General features: G+C 31.7%; 3 protein-coding genes and 1 non-coding gene across 6 annotated transcripts; 3 read left to right on the top strand and 1 right to left on the bottom strand.

The window, feature by feature from the left end:
- Positions 1 to 1,643: 1,643 nt before the first annotated feature.
- On the top strand, positions 1,644 to 2,835 carry LOC7454965 (universal stress protein PHOS32). The gene is made up of 4 exons (XM_002309060.4): positions 1,644 to 1,934; positions 2,037 to 2,146; positions 2,242 to 2,363; positions 2,511 to 2,835. Exons 1-4 carry the CDS (start codon positions 1,772 to 1,774, stop codon positions 2,587 to 2,589), a joined length of 474 nt encoding a protein of 157 aa, XP_002309096.1. The 5' UTR covers positions 1,644 to 1,771; the 3' UTR covers positions 2,590 to 2,835.
- A 4,506-nt stretch (positions 2,836 to 7,341) lies between these two features.
- Positions 7,342 to 10,901, top strand: LOC7454964 (rop guanine nucleotide exchange factor 7). Its single transcript, XM_002309059.4, has 7 exons — positions 7,342 to 8,143; positions 8,229 to 8,345; positions 8,460 to 8,614; positions 9,224 to 9,298; positions 9,376 to 9,666; positions 9,752 to 10,108; positions 10,203 to 10,901. Exons 1-7 carry the CDS (start codon positions 7,807 to 7,809, stop codon positions 10,701 to 10,703), a joined length of 1,833 nt encoding a protein of 610 aa, XP_002309095.4. The 5' UTR covers positions 7,342 to 7,806; the 3' UTR covers positions 10,704 to 10,901.
- A 1,005-nt stretch (positions 10,902 to 11,906) lies between these two features.
- TRNAD-GUC (transfer RNA aspartic acid (anticodon GUC)) lies at positions 11,907 to 11,978 on the top strand. Its single transcript has one exon. It is a non-coding gene; the product is annotated as a tRNA-Asp (tRNA).
- A 2,684-nt stretch (positions 11,979 to 14,662) lies between these two features.
- LOC7454963 (uncharacterized) lies at positions 14,663 to 17,963 on the bottom strand. 3 transcript variants are annotated; one of them, XR_002982271.2, is made up of 6 exons: positions 17,593 to 17,963; positions 16,960 to 17,056; positions 16,179 to 16,354; positions 15,715 to 15,854; positions 15,577 to 15,627; positions 14,663 to 14,939 (listed from the first exon to the last, which is right to left on the bottom strand). XR_002982271.2 is itself a non-coding variant. In XM_006381161.3 (6 exons), exons 1-5 carry the CDS (start codon positions 17,716 to 17,718, stop codon positions 15,611 to 15,613), a joined length of 477 nt encoding a protein of 158 aa, XP_006381223.1. In that variant the 5' UTR covers positions 17,719 to 17,963; the 3' UTR covers positions 14,663 to 14,939; positions 15,577 to 15,610. The 3 variants fall into 3 exon arrangements, 2 of the variants coding, with proteins under 2 accessions (XP_006381223.1, XP_052309819.1); XM_006381161.3 differs by having other exon boundaries at positions 15,715 to 15,775; XM_052453859.1 differs by lacking the exon at positions 14,663 to 14,939 and having other exon boundaries at positions 15,366 to 15,627.
- Positions 17,964 to 24,626: the final 6,663 nt, after the last annotated feature.

The raw sequence follows: 24,626 nt of genomic DNA, 5'->3' as shown, positions 1-24,626 counted from the left end.
CCTGCTGACAGGGCGAGCTCGTGCTTGTGCATTTTGGTCGAAGTTCTCACTTCAAGGTCTTTTAACAATATTAAAAACTTTCCCTCGTAAGCAATAAAACAATACTGCTAATATTATAATTTTAAAGAATATTTATGGTTAAAAAGATTTGTTTTTTTTTTTATAGTTATTCTTCAGGAGAATTTATTATTTTAAATGCATCAAATAATATAAGACAATATAAAAAATACACCCTTAAAATTATTTGAGGGAAAAAAAATAGCTTCAATTTAGATAAAGCTATTTCGAGAATATAATTTTAAGACTAAAGTAAAAAAAAATAGCTGAGCATTTGAATGTCTTTTATGATTTTATGGACAAGACAGAAAAAGAAGACGATGATGCGCAAATTTTGGTGTTAATTACTTTGCTGAATGCCTCCATCTCTTGACGTGCAAATTTGATAATTATTCTGCTGATTTTTTTTATTTTTTTATTTGTTTGTTTGCATTGATTGATTCCACTGCCTTTTGCTTTCAGATCTTGTTTCCATTGTCGCATGCTAGCCATTATTATTCCTCTAATTATCCTCGTATTTAAAAAAAGGGGCTTTAACTTCTTTTTTCTTCTCCTTAAATTGGACAGGAAGTACACCTGTATTTGGATACACCACATGACAAGGACAGAGGAAACTTCAAAGCAGCTTCCTGCTCTTCCCATGCTTCAATTTTATGATTATTAATTAATTAATACTAGTTAAGAAATAATTAATTAATTTTTGCTTAGACCAATTTTTTTCGACAAGTGAAAAACTGAAAGACGGTATGTGGGTAATTAACGTAATACCATGGTTATTAAATCCAAAACTAGGGACTGTACCGGTTTGGATAAAATAAAAAATAGATATAAGTAAAAACTCGGTAAAATCTGGTTGATTTGTTAGGTTGACCCATTACTCAGGCAATCCATAAGAACTTGGTTGAAATCCTTTTTTTTAAATATGTTTTTTCTCTTAGCTAGAAATCCTTTTTAAAAAATAAAAATTAATTGATTATTAATACTTTTTAAAATTTACTATATAAATATTAGATAAATATTTTATTTTTGTAATTTACAACTTGAAATATTTATATATTTTAAATTCACAATAAAAAAGTTATATTTTTTTATTATTGAATAAAAAAATTTAATTTAAATACTTTAACTTAAAAAAATAACATATTAATATAATATCTTTTTAACATGGAATAAATTTTTTTTTACAATAATTTTAAAAATTTTATTATTTATAATTTGATATTTTTATATAAAATTTTAAAATTTTAAATATTTTTTTTTTAAAAAAATCTAAATTTAACTTATTACTCAAAATCCGATTCATCAACCGAATCAACTCCTTGTCGAGTCTGATAACTATGCGTAATACAGCGTTAGTTTTGAACACAGAGTTTTCTCGAAAGTTCAAATTGTGACCAATCCCCACTTATTACGCAATGCTAAATGGGGCCCGCAAGGCGCTGGCAGCAGGCAAAACAAATAGTATTGAGAATCAAAGAGAGCCAAATGCAGAGGTGGACGGCCAAGATGCAAAGCATCAAAAGGAGAGGGCCCCACAAAAACAGAAGACGGTGGTCCCCCGGTTTCCATATAAAGTAAACGAAAAGAAATCCTTTCTTCCCCTCGGAAACAAAAACCAAACGCAACGACAACAAGGTTTCTCTCCTTTTGCTTTCTCTCACGCAGCCAACACCTTGTTCTTGTACCTCATACCAAGACAGAGAAGAAGATCAAAATGACGGGAGATAGAAACATTGGTGTGGCTATGGACTTCTCGCCTAGCAGCAAGAACGCTCTCAAATGGGCCATTGATAACTTGGTTGATAATGGTGACACTCTTTATCTCATCCACATCAATCCCAACTCTCATAACCAGCTTTTTGCCAAGTCTGGTTCTCGTAAGTAATTAATTAGTTAAATCCCTTTTAGTTAAAAACTATACACACGCGCGCGCGCGCATATTTATCTGATCTGTGTTCTTAAATTTCTTGATGATTTAGCTCTTATTCCTCTGGCTGAGTTTAGAGAGCCCGAGATTTTGAAGAAGTACGACGTCCAAGCAGACATTCAAGTTCTTGATATGCTTGACACCATTTCACGACAGAAAGAGGTACTGTGCTTGCTAGGTAGCTCAGCTACTAGTATTGAATTGATCTGCGTGTTCAACGAGTTGTTATTGAATTGTTTTTTAAAAAAAATATATAGGTGAAAGTTGTTTCAAAACTGTACTGGGGAGGAGATGCCAGAGAGAAGCTCCTTGATGCTATCGATGATCTGAAGCTCGACTCATTGGTCATGGGAAGCAGGGGACTCGGCACTATCCGAAGGTATTAATAATTATATTTCTGAAATCCTTTTTTTCATTAATCAATCTACAAGTATATTACCAATTACATGATACTAAAAAGATCAATTCCAAAAACAAATAAGTAGATGATTTATGTGCTTGTCTTGGGGTCGTGTTGTGAAAACAGGATACTTCTGGGGAGTGTGAGCACTTATGTGATGACCCATGCTCCATGCCCTGTGACAATCGTCAAGGAAAAGCAGTGAAGAGGAAGCAATCATCTGGGCATGGCTTTTTCAATTTTACACTGGAGTGGTCCTATTTATTATGCTTTGTTTTTCAAAACAACTTTTACTGTTTGGACTATTATTCTATAAAAATAAAATGAAAAAATGATGATGGATGATGGATGATGGATGATGGATGGACTTTCTCTCGTTGTAATTCCCGTGATTCACAGCTATGAAAAATGAAGTGCTGTACTGTACTGTACTACTTGCTTGGTACGATAATTTCAATGGTGGTTAGAGGGTTGAAATTTTAGGAGGAGGAGAGTCGTTTCGTTCTTTTTTAAAAAAAAAACAAAATTATTATTCGTTATAAATAAATCAGAGAGCAGTACAGCGTGCGGTTTGTTGAAATCTCTTATGGCTTTGTAGTCAGGATTCTGCGATTTTAGATTTCTAAAAGAAAAAACTACTCAAAGGTTTTGATCTCGATTTCACTTTCTTTTAGTGTTTTGATTCTCTTATATAACAATATTCTCTTCTCCCCTCTCCATTACCAGAAAAATATACACAAGTTTTACGGCATATTTAAGACTGTAATTGTGGTGGTTTTTTTACATATTTTTAATTTAGAAATATATTAAAATAATTTTTTTATTTATTTAAAATAAAATATATCAAAATAATATAAAATATTAATTTTAAATAAAAAACCTTAAAATTTTTAAATCTTTTTAAACTTATTTTAAAACACAAAAATAAATAGATTATATAAAAACTCAGTTGAAGTTCCCGTTATAGTAATCCCAGGACAAATATGTCCCGTGCCCAAACAAGTGGGTGGCCTCCAAGCGACAGAAAATAATTTACTGGGCTTAATGAGGAACCGCAGTCCAGTCAACCGATTGTGCAATTGAAAGATGATTTTACTGGGCTCCTGGCTGACACCAATCTAATAGCCCAGGTTAGGCGTACTTACCGGAACTGCAGTCCGATCACCAGAGCTCAAGCTTGACCATTTCCAAATCTGTCCCCGGCAGATTGCGCAACGGTTATATAATCATTTTAAGTTTTACCACACAAACTTGCTTTGCAAACAGACATCATGTTCAAGTGGAAATAACATTTTTAGCTGTGTGTGTGTGTGTGTGAAGGATGGATGTTAATCATGCATTTAATTATTTTTATAACTATTATTAACCCAAAAACACTTTTTAAAATAAAAAATCAATCAAGATGAATTTTTTTTTTAATGTATCTCATGTTGATTTCATCAAATACACTTTTTTTAACCAGAATCATTATTTTTATTGAAAACCAAACATTTTATAATTGTTAAAGCAATTTTCTTAAAAAATAAAAACATATGTTCATGTTTTATGAGTGATTGAAAGTTAAAAATATCATAAATATAATAAAACCATGTTAAAAATCTATTTAAAGGTTTTAAGAATAAAAAAATGATTGAATCTTCACAAACAATTTAATATAAGTATTATTATTTTTATATCACATATATAATAATTGAGAAAAATTGTTAAAATTCAAATAGAAATTTATAATAATATTTAAGAATCATGTAAAAGCTGAAAAGTAAGTGAATGCAATAAATGTTTTTAATAAAAAAACTAAAGAAAAAAAAATCAACAAAATATAACCAGATCCAATGGCTAACATAAAATAGTAAGCTAAGCACACGCAAACTTGATGGCCAAGCCCGCGTATCTAGCTTTGTTTTTTTTTTTTTTTATTGTTTGTTTGGAAAGAATGTTGTCAATGAGACTTATATATGCGACATCGTGGCTTCTTCTTGTGCTATATCAATTGAGGTATAATATGAAATTATTAAAAAATAATTAAAAAAGTATATTAACTCATTATATAAACAATAAACATTAAAGCACCATAAAAATACCTAAGATTTTTTTGAGTGATTTAGGTAATGAGTTCCCATTTTAGGCATTCAAATTCCAAACACTGGTGGAGCCTCTCATTCACTTCCTTTACGTGTCGGAGAAAATGTACTTTTGAGTAATAAAACCACAACGTGTAATGTCCTACAATTTTTACCGAGCATTTATAAAGGTAAATTATAAATTAGCTCTTTTAGTTTTGAGAAATGACTCAATTATCCCCCCTTTTCACGAAAAAACTAAAAAATTTTGAAAATACATCAAAGAAGACCTTTTACAAGTATCAATCACCTGTCACAATAACCAACCAAATTTTAGACGCCCGACACCCATCACCAACCATTTTAATTAGAAAGAATGAATTAAATTACAAAAAATAAAAAATTAACTAATTATTCAAAACATAAACCTTAACTCCAAACTACTTATATTATTTTGACATCATCAATGGGCATTCGGGCAGCGGTTAGATAGAGAAAAGAGACATGTATAGCATAGTAATATAATTTTTGTAAAGGATATGATTTAAGATTTAAAATAAAAGTAACGTTCCATATATATGCGCGCGCGCGTGTATTGCTTTAGTTGTATAATTAACTGAAACATCAAGCAAACGAGTTGGTATACAGTGGCGAGCTGTTGGAAGGAGCCTGTCTGTCCACATTTCAGTTGGAACAACCAGCAATATGATCAACAAAAACCTTCAGAAATGTCAAGGATTAGTAAAGCCTTGCAAGGAAAGTTACAGAAAGAGAGAGTGAGTGGGGATTTATACTGTAGAGAGGCTGCAGAATGTGCGGTCATGTTGTTTGTATTTTATTACATAACATCCCAACCACACCTCTAATGTCATTTTCACCATCATTATTAGCAGCTTAATTATGATATATATATATATTCCTGTTTGTAATTCATATACCTTGCAATGAATTTTCTAGAAATTGAGAATGAGCCGACATGGTTGGATAAAAAAATGGATTAGGAGATATTAAGGAAAGAGTATTTATTCAAATTTCAAAACTAAGGACTTAAGAAAAAAAACAAGGAAAGTTTTGTTAGAAACTAGAAAGTGAAGTATCATATTACCAAAATGTCCCTTAAACCCTAAAACATGTCCTGCTGGAACTGGAAAAGAAATGGAAAGGCAGCAAAGCATGCCCCTCGCCACATAATAAAATGACTGGTCCTGTCCAATTTGTTCGTAAGCTAGACCATATATTATAACAAAAGGTATAAAGAGAGTAGGGTTTCATTATCCATTTTCGAAGGGAAAACTACTATTTTGGTCTTAGTTAGCGAAATAATTTAGCTTTGTTATAAGCACATGAATTTTTTTATATATATCAAACTCATTAGTCATTACAAGAATGAATTGACCGGGTGTTTAATTTTTTAATTGAATCTGAGTCTAGAATTTAATAGATTGCAGTTTTAAAAGATTAATCTTAGTTTATGAATTTGATACAAATTTCCTTGGTTTTTTTTCTTTTTTTCTTAAGATATTTTTTTCATCCTCCAGCATTTTGTTATTTTTTTTATTTATTTTCTATGAGATTTTTTAGTTGTTTTGAAAATAACATGAGTTGTCTCGGTTTTTTGGTCTTTGTTAAATTTAGCTATTTTAAAGGCTTGTTTGAGTTTTAATTCCTTTTTTTTTATTTTAAATTTATCTTTTTTATACAAGAGTTGCCTCGGGTTTTTTTTATTTTAAATTTATCTTTTTTAAAATGAATTATTTTAATTAAAATTATTGATTTTATCCTCCGAAATTTAATTTGAAGGGTGTTGAGCCTTTTATTTTAGCCAAGATCTACAATTTAAAAAGTGATGAGTTTGAAGATTAACTCGAGTTTATAAAATTCATCCGGACTTATTTGGTTTTTTTTTTTAATTTATATTTTTCTGTTTTATTCATCAATATTTTGTTATTTGGTTTTTTATAAGATTTTTATGTGGTTTTGAAAATAATAAGGGTTAACTTAGAATTTTTTAAAATCTTTGTTGAATCTAATTTATTTTTTTAATTAAATTAAATTAATCGCACGAGAGGAAGCATAAAATACTCGATTTGCAGTGGGTTTTTTCTTTCCAAGTTACTGTTCTGAAAACAGTGTCTTCTTTACTTGCAAAGAAAAATGTGAAGTTTGAACTTGTTCTTTGTATTTGTGCGCGCGTGTGTTCACTTGGCTACACATGAACGTTTTTTTTTTTTTTTGTTAACATGTCTCAGATCTGAACTCTAAGGTTAAGTGATAGTATTTATGAGAAAATAGTTTCTTAAAATCTCCACATAAAACAATCTCATTTACCAAAACTAGGTTAAATATAGTCTGATGTAAATAAATTTATTTACACCTCTAACATCCCAAGAAAAAAGAAGCATTAATTCGATGCTTCTGATTTACTTTCTACTTTTGTGTGAAGATAACTTAATGTGGCATGGGTTACAAGTGAAGCTGGAACTTAATAATGCGAATGCATCACCTAACGATGTTCACATTTTACAGTGCCGAGATAAACCAGTATTAGTTTCCCTGTGCAAAAACTCAAGTTTCATCTGTGAGCTTAAAGGAACAAGAGCAGCAGATGACAAGGAAAGAAATGGAGTGAGATCCATAATCACAATTAAGGATAAATTAGGAGACCATCATTTTGACTGATCCGTCGCATGCACGACTCCCACCACCTTACTTTATTATATTTTTCAAACCAACTCTGGGAATCATTAATGAACTTATCATTTATAACCCTTGTTTAAGCAAACCAAAGACAAGAAGCCTTTTTTTTTTTAGTTTATTTATTGTGTTCTTGAAGAAAAAAAAGAGATAAAAAAGAGAACACTTAAAAAATAATAGAATCATCATCATCATCAAGAAGGAAGAGCCTTTTCCTGTCTTTTTCATGTCGTGTACGAGCGAGTTTCAGTAATCATAACTAGCTTCACTCCGCACATGACACATAGGTTTATATAGGAAGCTCCCCACATTTACCAAATTAATAAACCAAAGAAAATTTTATTTTTAGCCCCACTGAAGCAAACATGGTTAAGACCTTGTGGATAGAGCTTTCATCCACCAAAAGGACACAGATACAGCTCACCAACAAGAAGAGCAACATTTCCAGCTCAAGCTTTGTGTTCCAGTACCAGTGAAGCTAAGAAGCTCCTGAACCCATTTTCTCTACTGGGCTCCTGGGTCTCAAAATCTCTTAGAAACTTGTATTGCAAAGCTAGTTTCTCAGATGGGTTTTGCTTGAAAAGGCTACAGTTTAATGGTATGGTAGTGAACGATTCTGTTTTTTTTGTGATTCACCTGGGGTGGTTCTGAAAGAAGAGAAGGGAGAAATGGAGGGTTTGATTGAGAAGAATAATGAACGTAACAGAGAGAAAGACACAAACTTTGGTGAAAAGAAAGGTGAAGTCCAGACATTTGGTGATTTGATTGAAGACAAATGTAGAGAAAGCAGTTCAAGTTCTGACTTTTTAACTTCCGAGGCCACAGGGAATGAGGAGCATGGTCATAGTAGCTCTGAAGAGGGCTCAACTTCTCCTCATACAATGGGTTGGCCTGTACTGAAAGATGAAGCACCTGATTGCACAAATACCGATGGTGCAACTGATGATGAAGAGAAATCCCACTTTGATGATAGGAAGTTGGGGAAACAAGGGTCTTCGGTTTCAGGTATTGATTTTTCCCCTTCTATATTTACATTTTGAAGTCTAAGATAATGTGTTTGATGTTATGAGTCTGGTTTATGGTGCGATAGAGACTGAGATGATGAAGGAAAGGTTTTCAAAATTGCTGCTCGGAGAAGATATGTCTGGTTGTGGAAATGGGGTTTGTACAGCATTGGCGATCTCAAATGCCATTACTAATCTATGCGGTAAATAATCTATATATATGACTTTTAGTATTATTGATCAGTTTGTTTTGTAGGAGTAGGCACTGGCTTTTATTTTGATGCATGTCTGTTGCTTTTTCTCTGCCCAATTTGCAGCTACCTTGTTCGGGCAACTATGGAGGTTGGAGCCTCTACCACTTGAGAAGAAAGCTATGTGGCGAAGAGAGATGGAATGGCTTCTTTGTGTGAGTGATCACATTGTGGAGTTGATGCCTTCTTGGCAGACATTTCCAGATGGAAGCAAGCTCGAGGTATAAATGTGCATGTGTGTGATTTTATTTTTATTTTTCAGAATAGACACGCTTCATAGTTCTATTTCAATCGTTACAGACCCTGATTAATGCGGCCAGCCATTGCTTTCCTCTTCTATTGTGGAATGCTACAAGTCTTTGCAAATCTAACAAACTCGAATGTCGGGTGTCTTTTTTGAATTTGACTGTTGGTTTAACTAATTGATTATTGTTGTGAACCAAAATAATAATAATAATAATAATCAAAGTTTTTATTTCTACGAGAATGGAATTTCATTATGGTTAGTTGGGAAACTATAAAGTTTATATAACAAAAAGAACCAAACTTCTATAAAATAGATTTGAGTACTTTAAGGCTATACCATTAATTGCTGTAATGGTCTAATTATGACTTCTCTTAAAGATTAATCAACTTGTAACTTGAATCCTATTGTAAAACATGGAAACATTTCCTTTCATGGATGTTCAGAAGTCCTTGTGACAATAGAATGAGTGCCAGCATTTTTTTATTAACTGCGGGCAAAAAGCTATGGAAAAAATGGATGAGTGATTTCTGGATTTGTTCTTTGTTTGTTTTTGTTTTTTGAATGTCGTGAACTTGTGATCCAGGTTATGACCTGCGGACCCAGATCGGATCTCTACATAAATCTTCCAGCTCTGCGCAAATTGGACAACATGCTTCTTGTAAGATTCACCAACACTTGTTAGTTCGTAAATGCTAGTATTTGTCACGACATTCTGAATGTGAATTTCTTGCACAGGAGATATTAGATAGTTTTGACAATACTGAGTTCTGGTACGTCGACCAAGGGATCCTGGCCCCTGATACTGATGGGTCAGCCTCTTTCCGAAGAACCCTGCAGCGCCAAGAAGAGAAGTGGTGGCTACCTGTGCCTCAGGTACCTCCTGGAGGCCTCCATGAAAATTCAAGAAAGAAGTTGCAGCACAAACGTGATTCTACAAATCAAATATTGAAAGCTGCCATGGCTATCAACAGCATTACTTTAGCTGAAATGGAAATCCCTGAATCTTACTTGGAGGCTCTTCCAAAGGTATAATCACCTTAGATCTATGAATGGAGTTAGTATATCAAAAAGTCAAGTTTTTTTAAAATTGGTGTCCCCACCTTTATTTCAGAATGGAAAAGCCAGCCTAGGAGACCTCATCTATCGATATATTTCTTCAGATCAATTTTATCCAGAATGTCTCCTTGATTGCCTAGATTTGTCTTCTGAACATCAAGCTATAGAACTTGCGAACCGAGTGGAGGCCTCAATCTATATATGGCGCAAAAGAACCAATTATAAACCTGCCAGTAGTACAAATCGATCCAGTTCAAAGTCGTCATGGGAATTGGTCAAGGAACTGATGATTGATGCAGACAAGAGGGAATTGCTTGCTGATAGAGCAGAAAGCCTCCTACTTTGCCTGAAGCAGCGATTCCCTGGTCTTCCACAGACAACTTTGGATATGAGCAAAATCCAGTACAACAAGGTTTTGATTTCTTAGCCCGATAAAATTTATTTTATTATTGTGATTGTCTTGTAATATCAATTTCATAATCAGTTTACTTTACTTAATTACTTAGGATGTTGGGAAATCCATTTTGGAGAGCTACTCGAGAGTCTTAGAGAGCTTGGCATTTAATATTGTGGCCCGAATTGACGACCTGCTCTACGTGGATGATTTGACAAAACATTCGGATCATTTCTCTTCAATCTCTAAAGTCAGTGTGATTGCTCACAAAAGTGTAACAATTCCATACTCGGTCCCCGTCTCAAACACTCCATACAAAACAGCTTTCAACACACCAAGCTTTTCACCAGGTCAACAACGAATAAGCCCTGCAAAGGGAGACCGATCGCCTTTCATGACCAGTGGCAAAATTCCTCAGCGTGGTTTAGGCGTAAAAAAGGTATTGACAGAGTATCTCAGTATAGATACAGAAGGCAGGGATGGCGGCAACATGATCGAGGGAGCAGACAATGTGATTCGAAACACCTCGGCTTCTCAAACCGGAGTTGAATCTTTTGGGTCTATAATAGAAACAATCAGCTCACCCGAGAACAGATTTTCTGATATCTGCTAAATTCATCTGCTGATGGCTCCTTCGTGCATGTCTTTTTTCCCCACATAGAATTAGGAAGATGTTTGAGAGCTGGGTAAAGCACATCATGTTATTTAAACCTTAGATGTAACGAGATATATGTAATGATAATGAGTTGAGTGCTTCATGAATCATTCATGTAGTTCAAGCCTTCTAATGAATTTGTTGTTTGTCGATTAACTTTCCTTGATTGACCCTACTGGGAAGAAGAAGAACCGAAGAAAGAGAGAAAATAGCGGCATCCCGATTTATTTTTAATTATTGACATAGTTATATTAAGACCATCGAAATTTTTTGTAAGAACTCATATTTTTTAGATGAAAGGCAGTTTAAAAAAACAAATTTAATAAAAAATAATACTTCCAAGAAGCCCTTTGTGCTAAATTAATATTTATGGATGTTTATAGAAGAAAAACAATAATTCTCAAAAGGAAAAGAGGTCAACTTTGCTGACTTCTTAATTACTATTAAGAAGAAAAAAGAAAGTATATGAGCGTTGTTGGTTGGGGATCATCGGGACAACAATGGCCGCTATCAAATTTAAAGAGGAGACATTTAGTGATGTACAGAAATCTTCCAGGTTGTTTTTTTTTTTTTTTTAATATCTGTGAAAGTAGCTGATTAAAAAGAAACTGTTAATATTAAAAAAAAAAAAAAAAACCATTGGTGGCCCCGTCAAAAGTTAACAATCAAATACATGACAAAAATCCAATCGTATATCTATAATGGAATTCAATTTCTTACTCTAATTATTATAGATAATTAAGACATCTTCTCTTTTTTATTATCTATTTTACTTAAAATATTATGTTTTAATTCGTATACATTTTTTTATCATTCCAATTATAATTACGATTTATTTTTTAATTTTATGATTCAATATATTCATGGAACTATTTGTTTAGTTAGGGAAAAAAAAGACATGGAAGATACCCCTTTCTACCTCATAAAATTATTAACGACTCATTGGATTTATTTGGGATGTTTATTGACAAATGATTTATATGAATTAAAAATATTTATTTTTGGGGGTTTCTCTATTATTATGGCTCCGTATTTTAAAAAATATAAAGAGCATTTATGCACAATATTTGTAACAAGCAGCTTTTAAACCCAAGCCTCATTTACATAGCGTATAGTTTATACTATTTAATTATTACTATGATTCATGCGATTGACAAAAAGGTCGTTGTAGTATAGTGGTGAGTATTCCCGCCTGTCACGCGGGTGACCCGGGTTCGATCCCCGGCAACGGCGTTTGCTTTTGTTATATCATCGAGTTTTGTTAATTCTCAGCGCAACCAATAGGAGGCTGGCGTTTTGCACGTGTATTACGGTAGTTGGCCGGCTCAAGGGGGAGCTTTTGCTTGCTTTGTAGTAGCTATATAGCCTTTTCTTATCGTCACAGGATAAAAAAGATATGAAAATAGTTGGAATAAAAATATATTTAATTAAAAATATAAACATAAATATGTCATCGATACTTATAAATGGGATATATTTCTAAAAATAATATATTTTATTTTTATCCTTAAAATATTCCTATAAAAAAAACTTAATTCTAAACTTGTTCAATTAAAATATCAAAAAATAAAAATAATTATTATAGTTTTCAAATCCAATCCAGAATAAGATTCAAGAGTGTTAACCCAAATTGATTTTAAAAATAATTTAAATAATATTATTTTGATCAAAAAATATTTTAAAAAAGAAGTTAACGGGTTTTTGATTCATGTTTTGACCAGATTATGGGTTAATTTAGTTTTTTTTACCAAGTCAATACGTCTTCTAATTTTTTATAAAATTCAGACCAACCATAGCTTTGAATTTTTTGAGCCCCGGGTAACATGCTGGGCCAATTTATAACTAGTGTTATTATACTATTATTAATTTTAACACTCAATGTAAACTAAAATAATTTTTTTTTAATATGTAAATTTAACAATAATACATATTAATGGTAAAATAAACTTTTTAATATTTTATTTTGTCTTATTCACTATCAACTAGATATAATACAGAAACAATCACCATATTTTGAATATTATTATCAAATATAATTCCATCTCCGTCTTTTATTTTATCTTATTTCATTTATCTCCACCATCTTTATCTTTATTGTTTCAGAATTATTATCTCGGAATAATAACCAAATACTACGTTGAGACAAACTTGTGTTTGTGATTGTTGCTGGACAGGTTGATGCTGCAGGGGAATGTGGAAAAGCTTCTCCTGACAATGAAGCCATGAAGCGGGCGCCTTGTGCAGCAGCAGCACAAAATGGAAAGGCTGCTGCTTCAGACAGTTGCTGCATTCAGGTGAAGGGTACAGGTCAAACCTCAAGCTGTCTTTGTGCTGCAATGCTTTCAGACACTGCTAAGGCATCTGGAATCATGCCTGAAATTGCCATTACCATCCCCAAACGTCGCATTACGAGAGTGGAGGTGAGTCAGCTTGTTCCTACTTCCTAGTTGCATGCATTTTCTTTCCACCTAAAGTTCTTTCCACCCGGTAAAAAAAATTCAATTTTTTTAAAATTATGTTTTACTTAAAAAACTAAATATTTAATATTATTTAATAACACTACATAAATTAAAAGAACATCGCATGATGACATAGTATTTGTGAAATCTGATCGCAATTCTAATTATGTTCTTGCACCCAGTTAAAAAGAAATTCAGTTTTTATTTTTATTTTAATTGTGTTTTATTTAAAAAATTAAAAGGAGATCGCTTGATGACGTAACAAAAAATTCAGTTTTTATTGTTGCGCGCTTAAGAAACCATGGAAAATATAGTTCTTGTTGAATAGATTTCGTATGTGATGACATTACACATAATTTAATGGAATAATAAAAAATATTTGATATCAAATATTTGTTCAACCTCAATTTCAACTACAATTTTAATCAAATATATATTTTTCCAAACTAATCTTAACTAAAAATATTTTTTATAAAACAATTTTTTTAAAACTACAACCTCAGGACCAAACGCAGTACGTTGCTTTACTTCTCCTTCTAGTGAATAAAAGCTAGCAGCTGGAATGTATCAAATCTGAACGTTTGACGAGTCAGTATAGGTTAAGCTTTGAACATTGACTTGACTTTTGGTCTCTTTGATATTCTATCTTACCCCTCCCAAAAAAAAAAAAAAAAAAATTGCCAAGAGCACAAAGCTCCAAACCCCAATTGATTGAAGCAATTCGAAATGACAGATAAGTGTGGGTCTTTCTAGACCTAGATTCTGAAACATCAAAATCAGATTTAACTAGGCCAAAAATGTGGCTGCAGGATCTTTGTCCTCGGCTTAGAAATCTTCTTTCACGACCAGAACTTCGACGAAACCACAAACTCAATGACAAGGACTGAATCAGAAACGTATCAAAGGATGAAAATCCAAGCTAGGAATGATCTGATAAACAAGTCTCCCGCCTCTACAACGATGATGATGCACAAGAACAAAATAGAAAATAGAAAATAATCATGGAAGAATGCATCATCACCTCAGACATTGAAGTTCATCACATAACTGAGAAACTGAAAACAAAATCCTTTAATTTCAGAATTGTGCAGACACACGACACTACGACCAAATCATCTGTCTTTCATAAAACTAAACCTAATCCAAAGTGACCAAGGAAACATGTTTTTACTGTCTAAGATCATAAACAGTCCACAAGGTTTGACAAAGTGGATTGGCGTTACAAATCCCAACCTTGATTTCCAATAAGCCAAATGGAAGAGAGAATAAGCATCATCAGAATATCCTCAAAGATGAATTCAAATTGAAGTTCATAACAGCATGAATGGTTTCTGCAGCCAGATGTATTTATGTATGTATGTACACTTCCGGTGCATATCATATGACACATCCATCCGCCACAGACAGAAAAATTGAACAAGTAAAGCAGGAAGAAGAAAATTTTTCAACCACAAAGCATTTCATAACTAAGATTTTTCTAGCAGTAGATTGATGCTAGAAAAAGCTTCTAAACCAAGTACTTTTATTGCAAAAAGACCAAGTAAACCATGCATCTGCCTTACAGCAAAAGAAAAAAAAAGCGCCATATAGCCTTGTCATATATATATATGTCTGTGTGTTGTTCCATGGCTGGTGAATTTACAATAATCAGCTTTGCGCTACACGCTGACTGATATTTCCTATTCCATATAACAAAAGGTAGATTAAACTACTACCCTATAACTTGCCTTTATACCTGCAAAAAAACATGAAAAAATAATCATATACAAAAGATAATAACTGGCTGTATTAATAACTATGAACAGACCGAGAAGTAATTATTTATTTGTTTTGAAAGGAAATAAGACAAAAGGGAGTTACTGAAGACATATTTAGGGTAGTTATAAATAAATAAAAATAAAAAAGAACATATAAAGTAGTTACAAACATATTTTCAAATCATGCCAGATGACTCAATGGGCATGAAATATATTTACTACATTTCAGACAACTTTTAAATGGAATATGGAATTATTTCAATCCAATAATAGTTTAACCACATTAAGTGACTAAATTTAAAAGGTTAAATGCCAAAAATGGGAAGTTGGGGTGAAACTGAGAGCACAAAACTTTAATCTATAAACAAAGTAATGAAACTCCAAAATAATGCAGCCCGGACAAATATCTAAGAAGCATGTTATATTCCCAACAATAAGTGACTCAATCCAGATTATATCAGGATACACGATATCTAATATCCAAATAAGACCCATCTAACTAGGTAAGGTTATTACGATACATATTAGGTTGAAGTAAAGTAAAGTACACAGAGAAATGATGAATCAAACTGTTACAAAAAGTATATGCAGTACGTGTCTTAGTGAATCAAATACCTAAATATATATATGTGCCATGGCTCGTGAGATCTTAGTAATAGAGGCCCCCTGCATGAAGGAAAATTTTAAAATAACAAAAATGTGAGTTGAATTCAAGTTATTTTCATAATGCTATATGCTACTAACAGGTCATACCCTGCCACCAATTTCCTCTTGAAGCACTGCCTGTGTCATCTTCAGGTCCATCCTTTTTGAACTAATGAGAAAACAGAACATGTTAGCAAGTTCCTCCATTTGTATCCCCTAACAGCAGGCTTTAACATGCAAGGAAGAGTCTGCACAAAAGTTTCAATTAACTCGTTCCTTCCCTGCATACTTAGATATTAAATTAACCCAGATACTTAATACAAACCGGTAGATGAACTTTGTGCTGACAGAGTGACAAGCTAAAATGTTGTCATCTATATATGTTCTGTATAAAAATTACTTTGCCAATTGAACTTTTAAGCTTATGGGATTATTTAAAGCATCACAAGAGATATAATTACAGAGAACAGCCTACAATGCTCCAACATTTGGCCATGCTGATTGCAATGATTATGGTTGATAAGACTAAAACTACAACCTCACATAGCATACTAATATTAATCCATACATACCATTGGGTTAATGCTTGAGGTATGTGCAGTCTGAGGATGATGATAGATATCTTGACCCCCATAATAGATTGATGAACTAAGATGACACGGTTGTACTCTTTGCTCCTGATAAATGGAACTCATATCTTTGTTTGGTACGCTCTGACTTTCACCTTCATTCATTTTGGAAGTCAAATCTGAAAATAATACAGCATAGAGAGAGGCTGAACTGAAGATCTTGAAAACAATGTAGATAACTCCTTTTGTATATTATTTATGCCTTTTCTCATGCTTTTACAATTTACACAGATATAAAAAAAAGTATCTAAATATTAGAGCAAAGTGGCAACACAATGCATGATTCTATGAGGAGCATGTGATTTATTTTGTTTTCATAATTTGTCAAAAAAAAAATTGCAAGCAAAGAAAGTTGCAATGCCATATTCTTTCCTGCAATATCCCAGAAAACAACTAAAATTTCTAGTATTCATAGAATTTGAGAAAAAAAACAGACTAGCCAAAGCAGCACAAGCCACATGCGTATATGTCGACATAACGAGCAAATCTTGATGTAATCAGTGACACTTTCCAGTTCATTCTAAAGACATCGTAACGGCCAGCATAAACCATGATGCATATTAATCATGCCTGGAAACAATTGTCTGGCACTCAAGTGTACAACTTGCATAATCCAAACAAGCATTGAAGGAACAAGGAGAGAATATCGATACATGGCATAGAATGATGCTTGTAATAATTCTGGAACCAAAAGGAAATTAAATTCACAAGCTACATCTAGTACCTGAAGCTGGAGTTCCAGATTTGGTATTCCAGGCGTCATCTGCGGAATCCTGCTTTTTCTCAGCCACTTCGAAGCGCAATGACTCTCTCCCTAAGACCTGGATCAGGACCAACACGATGAATTTCGCACCTCAACACAACAAAGAACAGAACACTTTAACATAAAAAGCACTATAAGCTAAAACAACAGATGCTATGCAGAGAAAAGCCAAAAGAAGAACAGGAAAGTCCCACTGAACAAACATCTTATCGACCACCTCCATTTAGTCATACCATCATGTTAAGTTTTCATTATAAAACTCGTCTTTGTGTTTTTAATATATCACTACAAAGCTAAAAACAATTAAAATGAAACCACTTCTCCACTTTCCTTATCAATCTTTACTCAATCATGTGAATATATAATTACAACCTGAAATCTCTATATATATATAACCCTTTAAACGTTATATCGACAGGTTACCACATACAAATCTAAAAAAAATGAAACTTCATAAGAAATTGAAAAATTAGCAGCAAGACAACACCATTAAGAATGAGAAAGCCCCATTAGAAATATCCAATGAGATTTATCGTATGAACATGAAAAAGAAAAACTGAGACAGAATTTAATACGGCGGGCAATTATTAAAACCTTGGGGGAAGCAGGTGCAAAAATAGAGCCAAAAATCCCCATAGAGGACGGTGAGTTCTCCTTCGAGCCAAACAAGTCAGAAGTGAAAGAAGAAGACGAGGACCCCGTTTGTTTCTTTCCCTCCATTTCTGTCCTTCTTTCAAACCCAACCCAGCTCCTCCTCTTTTTCTATATATATGAATATTCTCACTCTCTTACCAAATACAGAATCTCTTACGCTTTCATAAATTTTTTTTCTTAGTTTAAGGAACAGAGACGGAGAAATGAGAGAAAAAGCAGAAACGCCAGATAGAGAGGGGGGGCACGTGAAGATCGAGCTTTGGTGTAATCGGAAACGTAACCGTCGCCTAACCAATTTTATAAGGCAATAAAAAATTCAAATTGGCAAGACACCTGTACTCTCGTTTTAATTTTAGTTGGTCAATAAAATCACCTCTCTTTTCCTTCCCTGGACATGTAGGTCGACAGAGTGGTAGATTTGAGCCACGTGTGAATCTGGGACCTACAGTCTACGCTGGATGTTCCACATCTTACTGCCACGAGTACCCCCAGTGGATAATACCAATCCCCCTATTTTCTTATGGGTCGGTTTCTTGGAACCCGTTTTTGATGTATCCTTCGCTTCCCTTCGATTTAATTTGGCTCCTCTTGGATTTTATTTTATTTTATTTCAGGCACTGAAAGTTAGAAACCACCCAAGGAAGGGAGGGGCAGCGGACCTTATCTTCTTTTTTATCTTGTCGGCCCAAAGTTGGGGGTCTCTCTCATAAACTCCCTGTGGTAGACTGGTCAAGTTTCTGAATCGTCGAGTAATTTTTTTATATATATATATATATATATATATATATATATAGGTTTAATGTATTAATATTAAAAATAAATTTTAAAAAATTAAAAAATATATTATTTTCATGTAAGGCAACACCGTCGTTCATGTGAATTCTGAATAAGTTTGGGTAATCAAGCGAAACATATGTTGATTATTTTCCAATTATAAACTCTCAAACTCAGTGAAATGAAGGAGTCCGTATTAGATTATGACATTCAGATTTATTCAAGGCATGGAATGTGCTTCTTATTCTCTCTAAATATGTGGAGGTATGTCCTTGAAATGATCTATTTAGGACTCTCGATTTTATGTCTTCATGACTCTTGATTTTTATCAACAGATCACTAGACTTTTTGAAAACTTATTATAATCTGAAGGATTATTATATTTTTTTTTTATTGTTGTGAAGAATTTGTTACACCCACCTATTTACTATTTTTTTTTTTTTTGGATAATATCAGTATGAAAATTATTTTATACCCTTAACTATTGGTGATTTACCAACAAAAAAAACTTAATGTTAACAAAACACTTATACATCCACGAAACACTATCTATTGTAATAGTATTTTATGTTTTATTTTAATTTAAGTCTTCAACAATTTATTTTTTTAATTATTTTTAATTTTTAATTTTATCCTTTAATATTCAGCTATTTTAAAAATTGTATTTCATAATTTTTTTTAAAATTTTCTTTCTATTGAGTTATATACCAGTCTTATAGAATTATTTTTTTTTCAATTTCAACTTTCAACATTAAATATGTTGGAAGTGACGCTTTATAATTTTTTATTTGTTTTTTATAAATTTATTTTGATTTCATGACGCATGTCTTAGATTTAACTAGTTAACTCAGGTAGACTCAAGTTGTTTTTTTTATTTCTTTTTATAATAGATTTTTTTTAATTTTATCCTTCAACAATGAGTTAGTTGAAAATTAAGCCTCATAAATATTTTTTATTTGTTTTCTATTGAATTATCTCGATCTCATGATTTTTTTTTCCATCCTTCAATAATTAATTAGTTGAAAATTAAGCTTCATAAATATTTTTTATTTACTTTCTATGGGAATATCTCAATCTCATGATATAAGTTACAAGTTTAGCAGGTTGATCCCGATTGACTCTATTCATTTTTTGGAATCTTTTTAATTGGATTTCATAGTTTTTTTTTTCCTTCAATGTGGTTATCCTGATTAGGCGAACTCGAGTTATTTATTTTTATTCCTTTTTAATTTATTTATTTTTCAATTTCACCCTCCATCAACTCAATCTTTTTATTATTATTTTTTTTTAATTTCATCTTTCAATGCTAGTTTGTTTGGGAATTTGACTTTGTAATTTTTTTTCAATTTACTTTTTGTAGAGTTATATTTGGTTTCATCAATTAAGTTTTTTTTTTCTCGATTTTATCTTTCAACATTAAGTTAGTTGGAAATTGAGCTTTGTAATTTTTTATTTGTTTTTTATGAAATTATCTCGATCTCATGACCCTGTTTATGAGTTTGGCAAGTCACCCCATGTTGACTCGGATAGTTTTTTTGTTTTTTTTTTAATTTTGATATTTTATCTCAATTTAGCCCTTCAACATTGAGTTGATTAGGAATTGACCCTTATAATTTATTTTGATTTGTTTTTTTAGGGTTATCACAATTTCATGACTCGAGTTATAGATTTGACAGTTAACTCGAGTCGATTCAATATATCATCGTCTTAATATTTAAAAAAATATCATTCTCGTATTAATATTTAGAAAATACATCAATAAAACTTGAATATTTTTTATATAAAAATAAAATTAATTTGATCTGCGGTGCAACACATGTCAAAAACCTAGAAAATCCTAAAATACACATTGAATAGTCTTTTTTCGTGAAAACATTTAAAACAAATTAACTATTTGACCGACCCGTGCTGCATCACGATAACGAGAAATGAGAGTATTTTTATTATTTTTTAATGAAAATGAAAGACCGTGTGCTGGAATGAGTGGTGTGGGGGGTGGGGGCGGTGTTTTGCTTTGTTTTATATGCAGTGCACTGACAGCTAAGAGTTGCATTTAGTGCAATGCGCGTGAAAATAGGAGGTTGAATCGCTTTGAAAAGTATAGTTTGGCACCCCCAAGCTACAATTTCTAGGTCCGCCCTCCGAAGGATCCATCCCGTATTGAAAGTCTATAAAATAAAACAAGAAGAATTCTACTTTAAATTGAAAAATGTAGAGAATAAAATAATATAATATAAAACATTAGTAGTCTACCTAATCTAATAAATAAACTACAATTTTTTGCGCAACGGATTCTCGATACGGACAAATAAAATTGAAGGAGGTTAAATGCAGGGATGTTACCATTTAATCCCTCTGATCTTAAACTTTTACTAGTGGGAGACTTGGATGGTCATTATTATAGTGTTTTGGATAAGAAAGTTAATGCAAGTGGTGAGACCAACCATAAAAGTATTTTTATAAAATCATTACTAAAAATAAATATATATTTAGTAGTGTGATGCAAATTATTTTTTAATTAAAAATACATCATAATATATATATATATATTATATTTTTTATATTAATATTATCTAAAAACACCTAAATTTAGGTGTTTTTTAATGATGTTAATTTAGATGTTTTTCAATAATATTAATATATTAATATACAAAATATTTTAAATAAGAGTTTCAACCATGATTAGATACGGCATGATACTCCGATATAATTAGATAAGAAAGAGATAATAAATAAATACGTGACAATGAAAAGAGAGTGAAGAGATAACGAAGGTTAGGGTCCATATGGTTGCAGTGACAAGACGAGTGGCCCATGTGGAAGGTGCAGTCGTTGGCTAGCCACTGTGAGTCGCCGCGTGGTGTCTGGGTGTCCATTTTTTAGCCACATGGAGTGTCGTCGTCCTAGATGTTCCACTGTGGCATGCATCAAAGTTTCCTTATCACATGTCCTTGGATATGCAGGGGTTAAAGAGTAAATTACTGTTAGTCCCTACTTGGTAGTGAAATTATTAGTTGGTGCATTTAGTTTTAATATTTTTATAACGTATTCCTATATTTTTATATTCAATTTATGATAATGTTTAATATTGTAGTTGCAATTATTTTTTAAAGTGTTTTACTTGAAAATGTATTAAAATAATATATATATATATATATATATATATTATTTTTTAAAAATTATTTCTGATACTGGTATATCAAAACGATATATATAATATCAAAAAACCAACGAAAATTAACATTTTGAAAAGGATTTAAAACAAAAAAAATAGGTTGTTTTGCTAGACTGAATGTTGAAGTGGCTAGATTTGTGGTGATGGTAATTTGATTTATGATAAAATAGGATAGGGGTTTGCTGTTATTTGTAGAGAAAAATGGAGGAAAAGAAGAAATGAGAGGGGGTCGCTTTTTAGGTCATAAATTAAATATTACCAATAGATTTACGGATGAATTTCACTGATGGGTTAATTCTGTCGGTAATTCAATTTGTATAAATGACACATCATTTTTTTTTTGCTCTTTTTAATTCTTTTTTTTCATTATAATTCTCTTGATATATACTGAGAAAATATTTCTATTAGTATTTACCGATGGATACAAAGGGAAACTATTATGTCTGTATAGTTCACCATAATCTACCGATAGAAAAATTCCATTGATATTTTTGTTTGTACTTGTCAATTTTATGGTAGTGAACTGAACTTGAAAATGAGAAACTTTCATCAAGTTGTTTGCTCTATTTATTAATAATCTCTTGCGATGCAATAATTATAATACAAGATTACCACTAAAACTCATTTCCAATTAGTAATTACTAATCAGTTGCTTATGCACTCTCATGAGAGATTGTTTGATAATATTATTAAACTCAATCAAATTAGCATGATAACTAGTCAACTTGAGTTTTAAACCATACTGAGTTTCAAAGTAAATCGAGTGAAAATTGACCTAATATGACATAACTAACTCGACACGAGCGCTCACGACTTGGTTGGTGCAGCCAAAGCCTAGATTGAATAAAAAATAAATTTCAATTACAATGTCAATATAATGTTTTTTTATAATAATAAAAATACCGAAATGACATTCTAGATTGATCCCAGGTCAAAGTGGGATAACCTACAAAATTCACGACATAGATCATGGCCTTTACCATGTTTAATAACCTTAATTTTGGAATTCATATTTTATTTAATGAATTGAATATAAAAATAAATATTTACATGAAAGACAACGAATAAAATTATTAAGGAGAAATAAATTTCTTTAATCCAAACTCCATCTTCTTATTATTAGATTCCTTTAACAAAAACATGTTTTTTTAACTGTAAGAACTATTTTTAAATAAAAAACTATCATGATTTCAAAGCAAGTTATAAAATAAAATACAAAAATAATATTTTAATATTTAGTATGTGATTGAAGGGAAAATAGTTAACAAATGTGATAAAATCATCATGTCAAAATCTATTAAAAAATTACATAACACAAATTGTATTTTAATTAAATATTTACGAGCAATTGTTTTCAGCATACTAGGTGCATAATAATAGAAAAAAATAAATTGTTAACTTTCTCATAAAAACTCATAATATTATTTAAGAACCATGATCAAATTGAATAATAATTTAAATACCATGTTAAGTAAATTTTTTCATGGTGCATTTCAATCAAAATTTACAAATAAATCTTGGAGAAAAAACCATAGAAAGGAGATAGGCATTTGGGCCAAAGAAATGGGGCTCGCACGCCTAGTCCAATAGAAAGAAGGCTCAATACGTGTGGGCTTGCAAGACCAAGCCCACACACCTGGCTTTTATTTTTCCCCTACCCCTTTGATTTTTTATTTTTTTAAATAAAGCAAAAGATGTGTTATTTGTTGTGACACATGATGTGTTGTTTTCTTGTCCAGATTCCAACCACTAGAGAAGTGGTCAAAAAATCAGGTTGGGATTATTTGGGAAAAAAAAATAATTTACCTAAAAAACCTAATAAATACTCTTAGAACCATAATAAACTAATTTTGTAAGCTCAAAACACCCAAAAATTAGTTCAAAAACACAAAACTAAACCATAAAATCTCTTTTAATCTCAATCTACTTTTTTTGACAACATGGAAAGCTCAAAAACATCTCAACGATATTTTTCTAATCTAGAGGAGCATATTGACACCAAACTTAGGTTTTTTTGTTCATAACATCTTGCCAACCAACTGCTTTCTCTCTCCCCAATTATTTTTAGAGACTTTCTCTCTCATCTTTCAAACTCGGTGATTGAAATGTGAACGAAATAAATTTTTAGACAAAAAACATAAAAGTTTTAAACTAAAAGGACTAAAAAGGAAAAAAAAATATAAAGGCCAAAATATTTGAAAATGCACTTCATGAAAAAAACCTGTATATTTGTCTTACCTTCAATTTTAGTCGTTATATTTTCAATTTTTTATAGGCAACGAAATCATTTGTTTTACAAAATCAAGAATTAACATAATACTGAGATATTTTTACACTATTTTAATCTTATAGAGAATAAATCAAAATAAATTATCAAATCTAACTCTTAATTATGGTAACATAGAAAGATGAAATTAAAATAATAATAATAATAATAATAATAATAATAGAAATATAAAAACTTAAAAGATAAAAAAAATAGTCTGTAAATTCTCCAAGGCAATTAGTTTTTTCTTTTAAATCTTAATTTTAATAGCATGAAAAACAATGCAAATCGAGGAGGATGATTAATTAAGAGAGCACTTACATGACCACTCAATAGCAAGTTGTGTCTGGTTGAGCAAGAAGATGAAAGTATTTCAGCTTCTTTCGATGCCAACAGCCATGTCAGCCATGACTTGCTTGCTTTCTGTCCATATCCATACCCTCTTCGATTTCTCGTAGGAACTAGGAACTGCCATTTGATGACACATTCTAACACAACAACTGCATCGCAAATGGATTTCTCGTAGGATCCCATAACCATGGCCCTGGGCAGCTTGGTCTCATTTTCTGTTCCTAGTAAGCTTAGATAATTTGCCTGAACTTAATACCTTTTTTTTTTTTTTTTTTTTGACGGTTTTTCAGGATCTACACCCAGATCTTTTAATATTTTTATATTAATACAATACATTTTATTTTAAGTTGAATATAATTTAAAATATCACATACATAAAGTGATTTTTCAATCCTTTTTTTTCCATAA

Source organism: Populus trichocarpa, chromosome 6 (genome assembly GCF_000002775.5).
Source record: "Populus trichocarpa isolate Nisqually-1 chromosome 6, P.trichocarpa_v4.1, whole genome shotgun sequence".
NCBI lineage: Eukaryota > Viridiplantae > Streptophyta > Magnoliopsida > Malpighiales > Salicaceae > Populus > Populus trichocarpa.
Note: the sequence above shows the minus strand (reverse complement) of the source record. Positions and strands in the feature narration are given on the sequence as shown.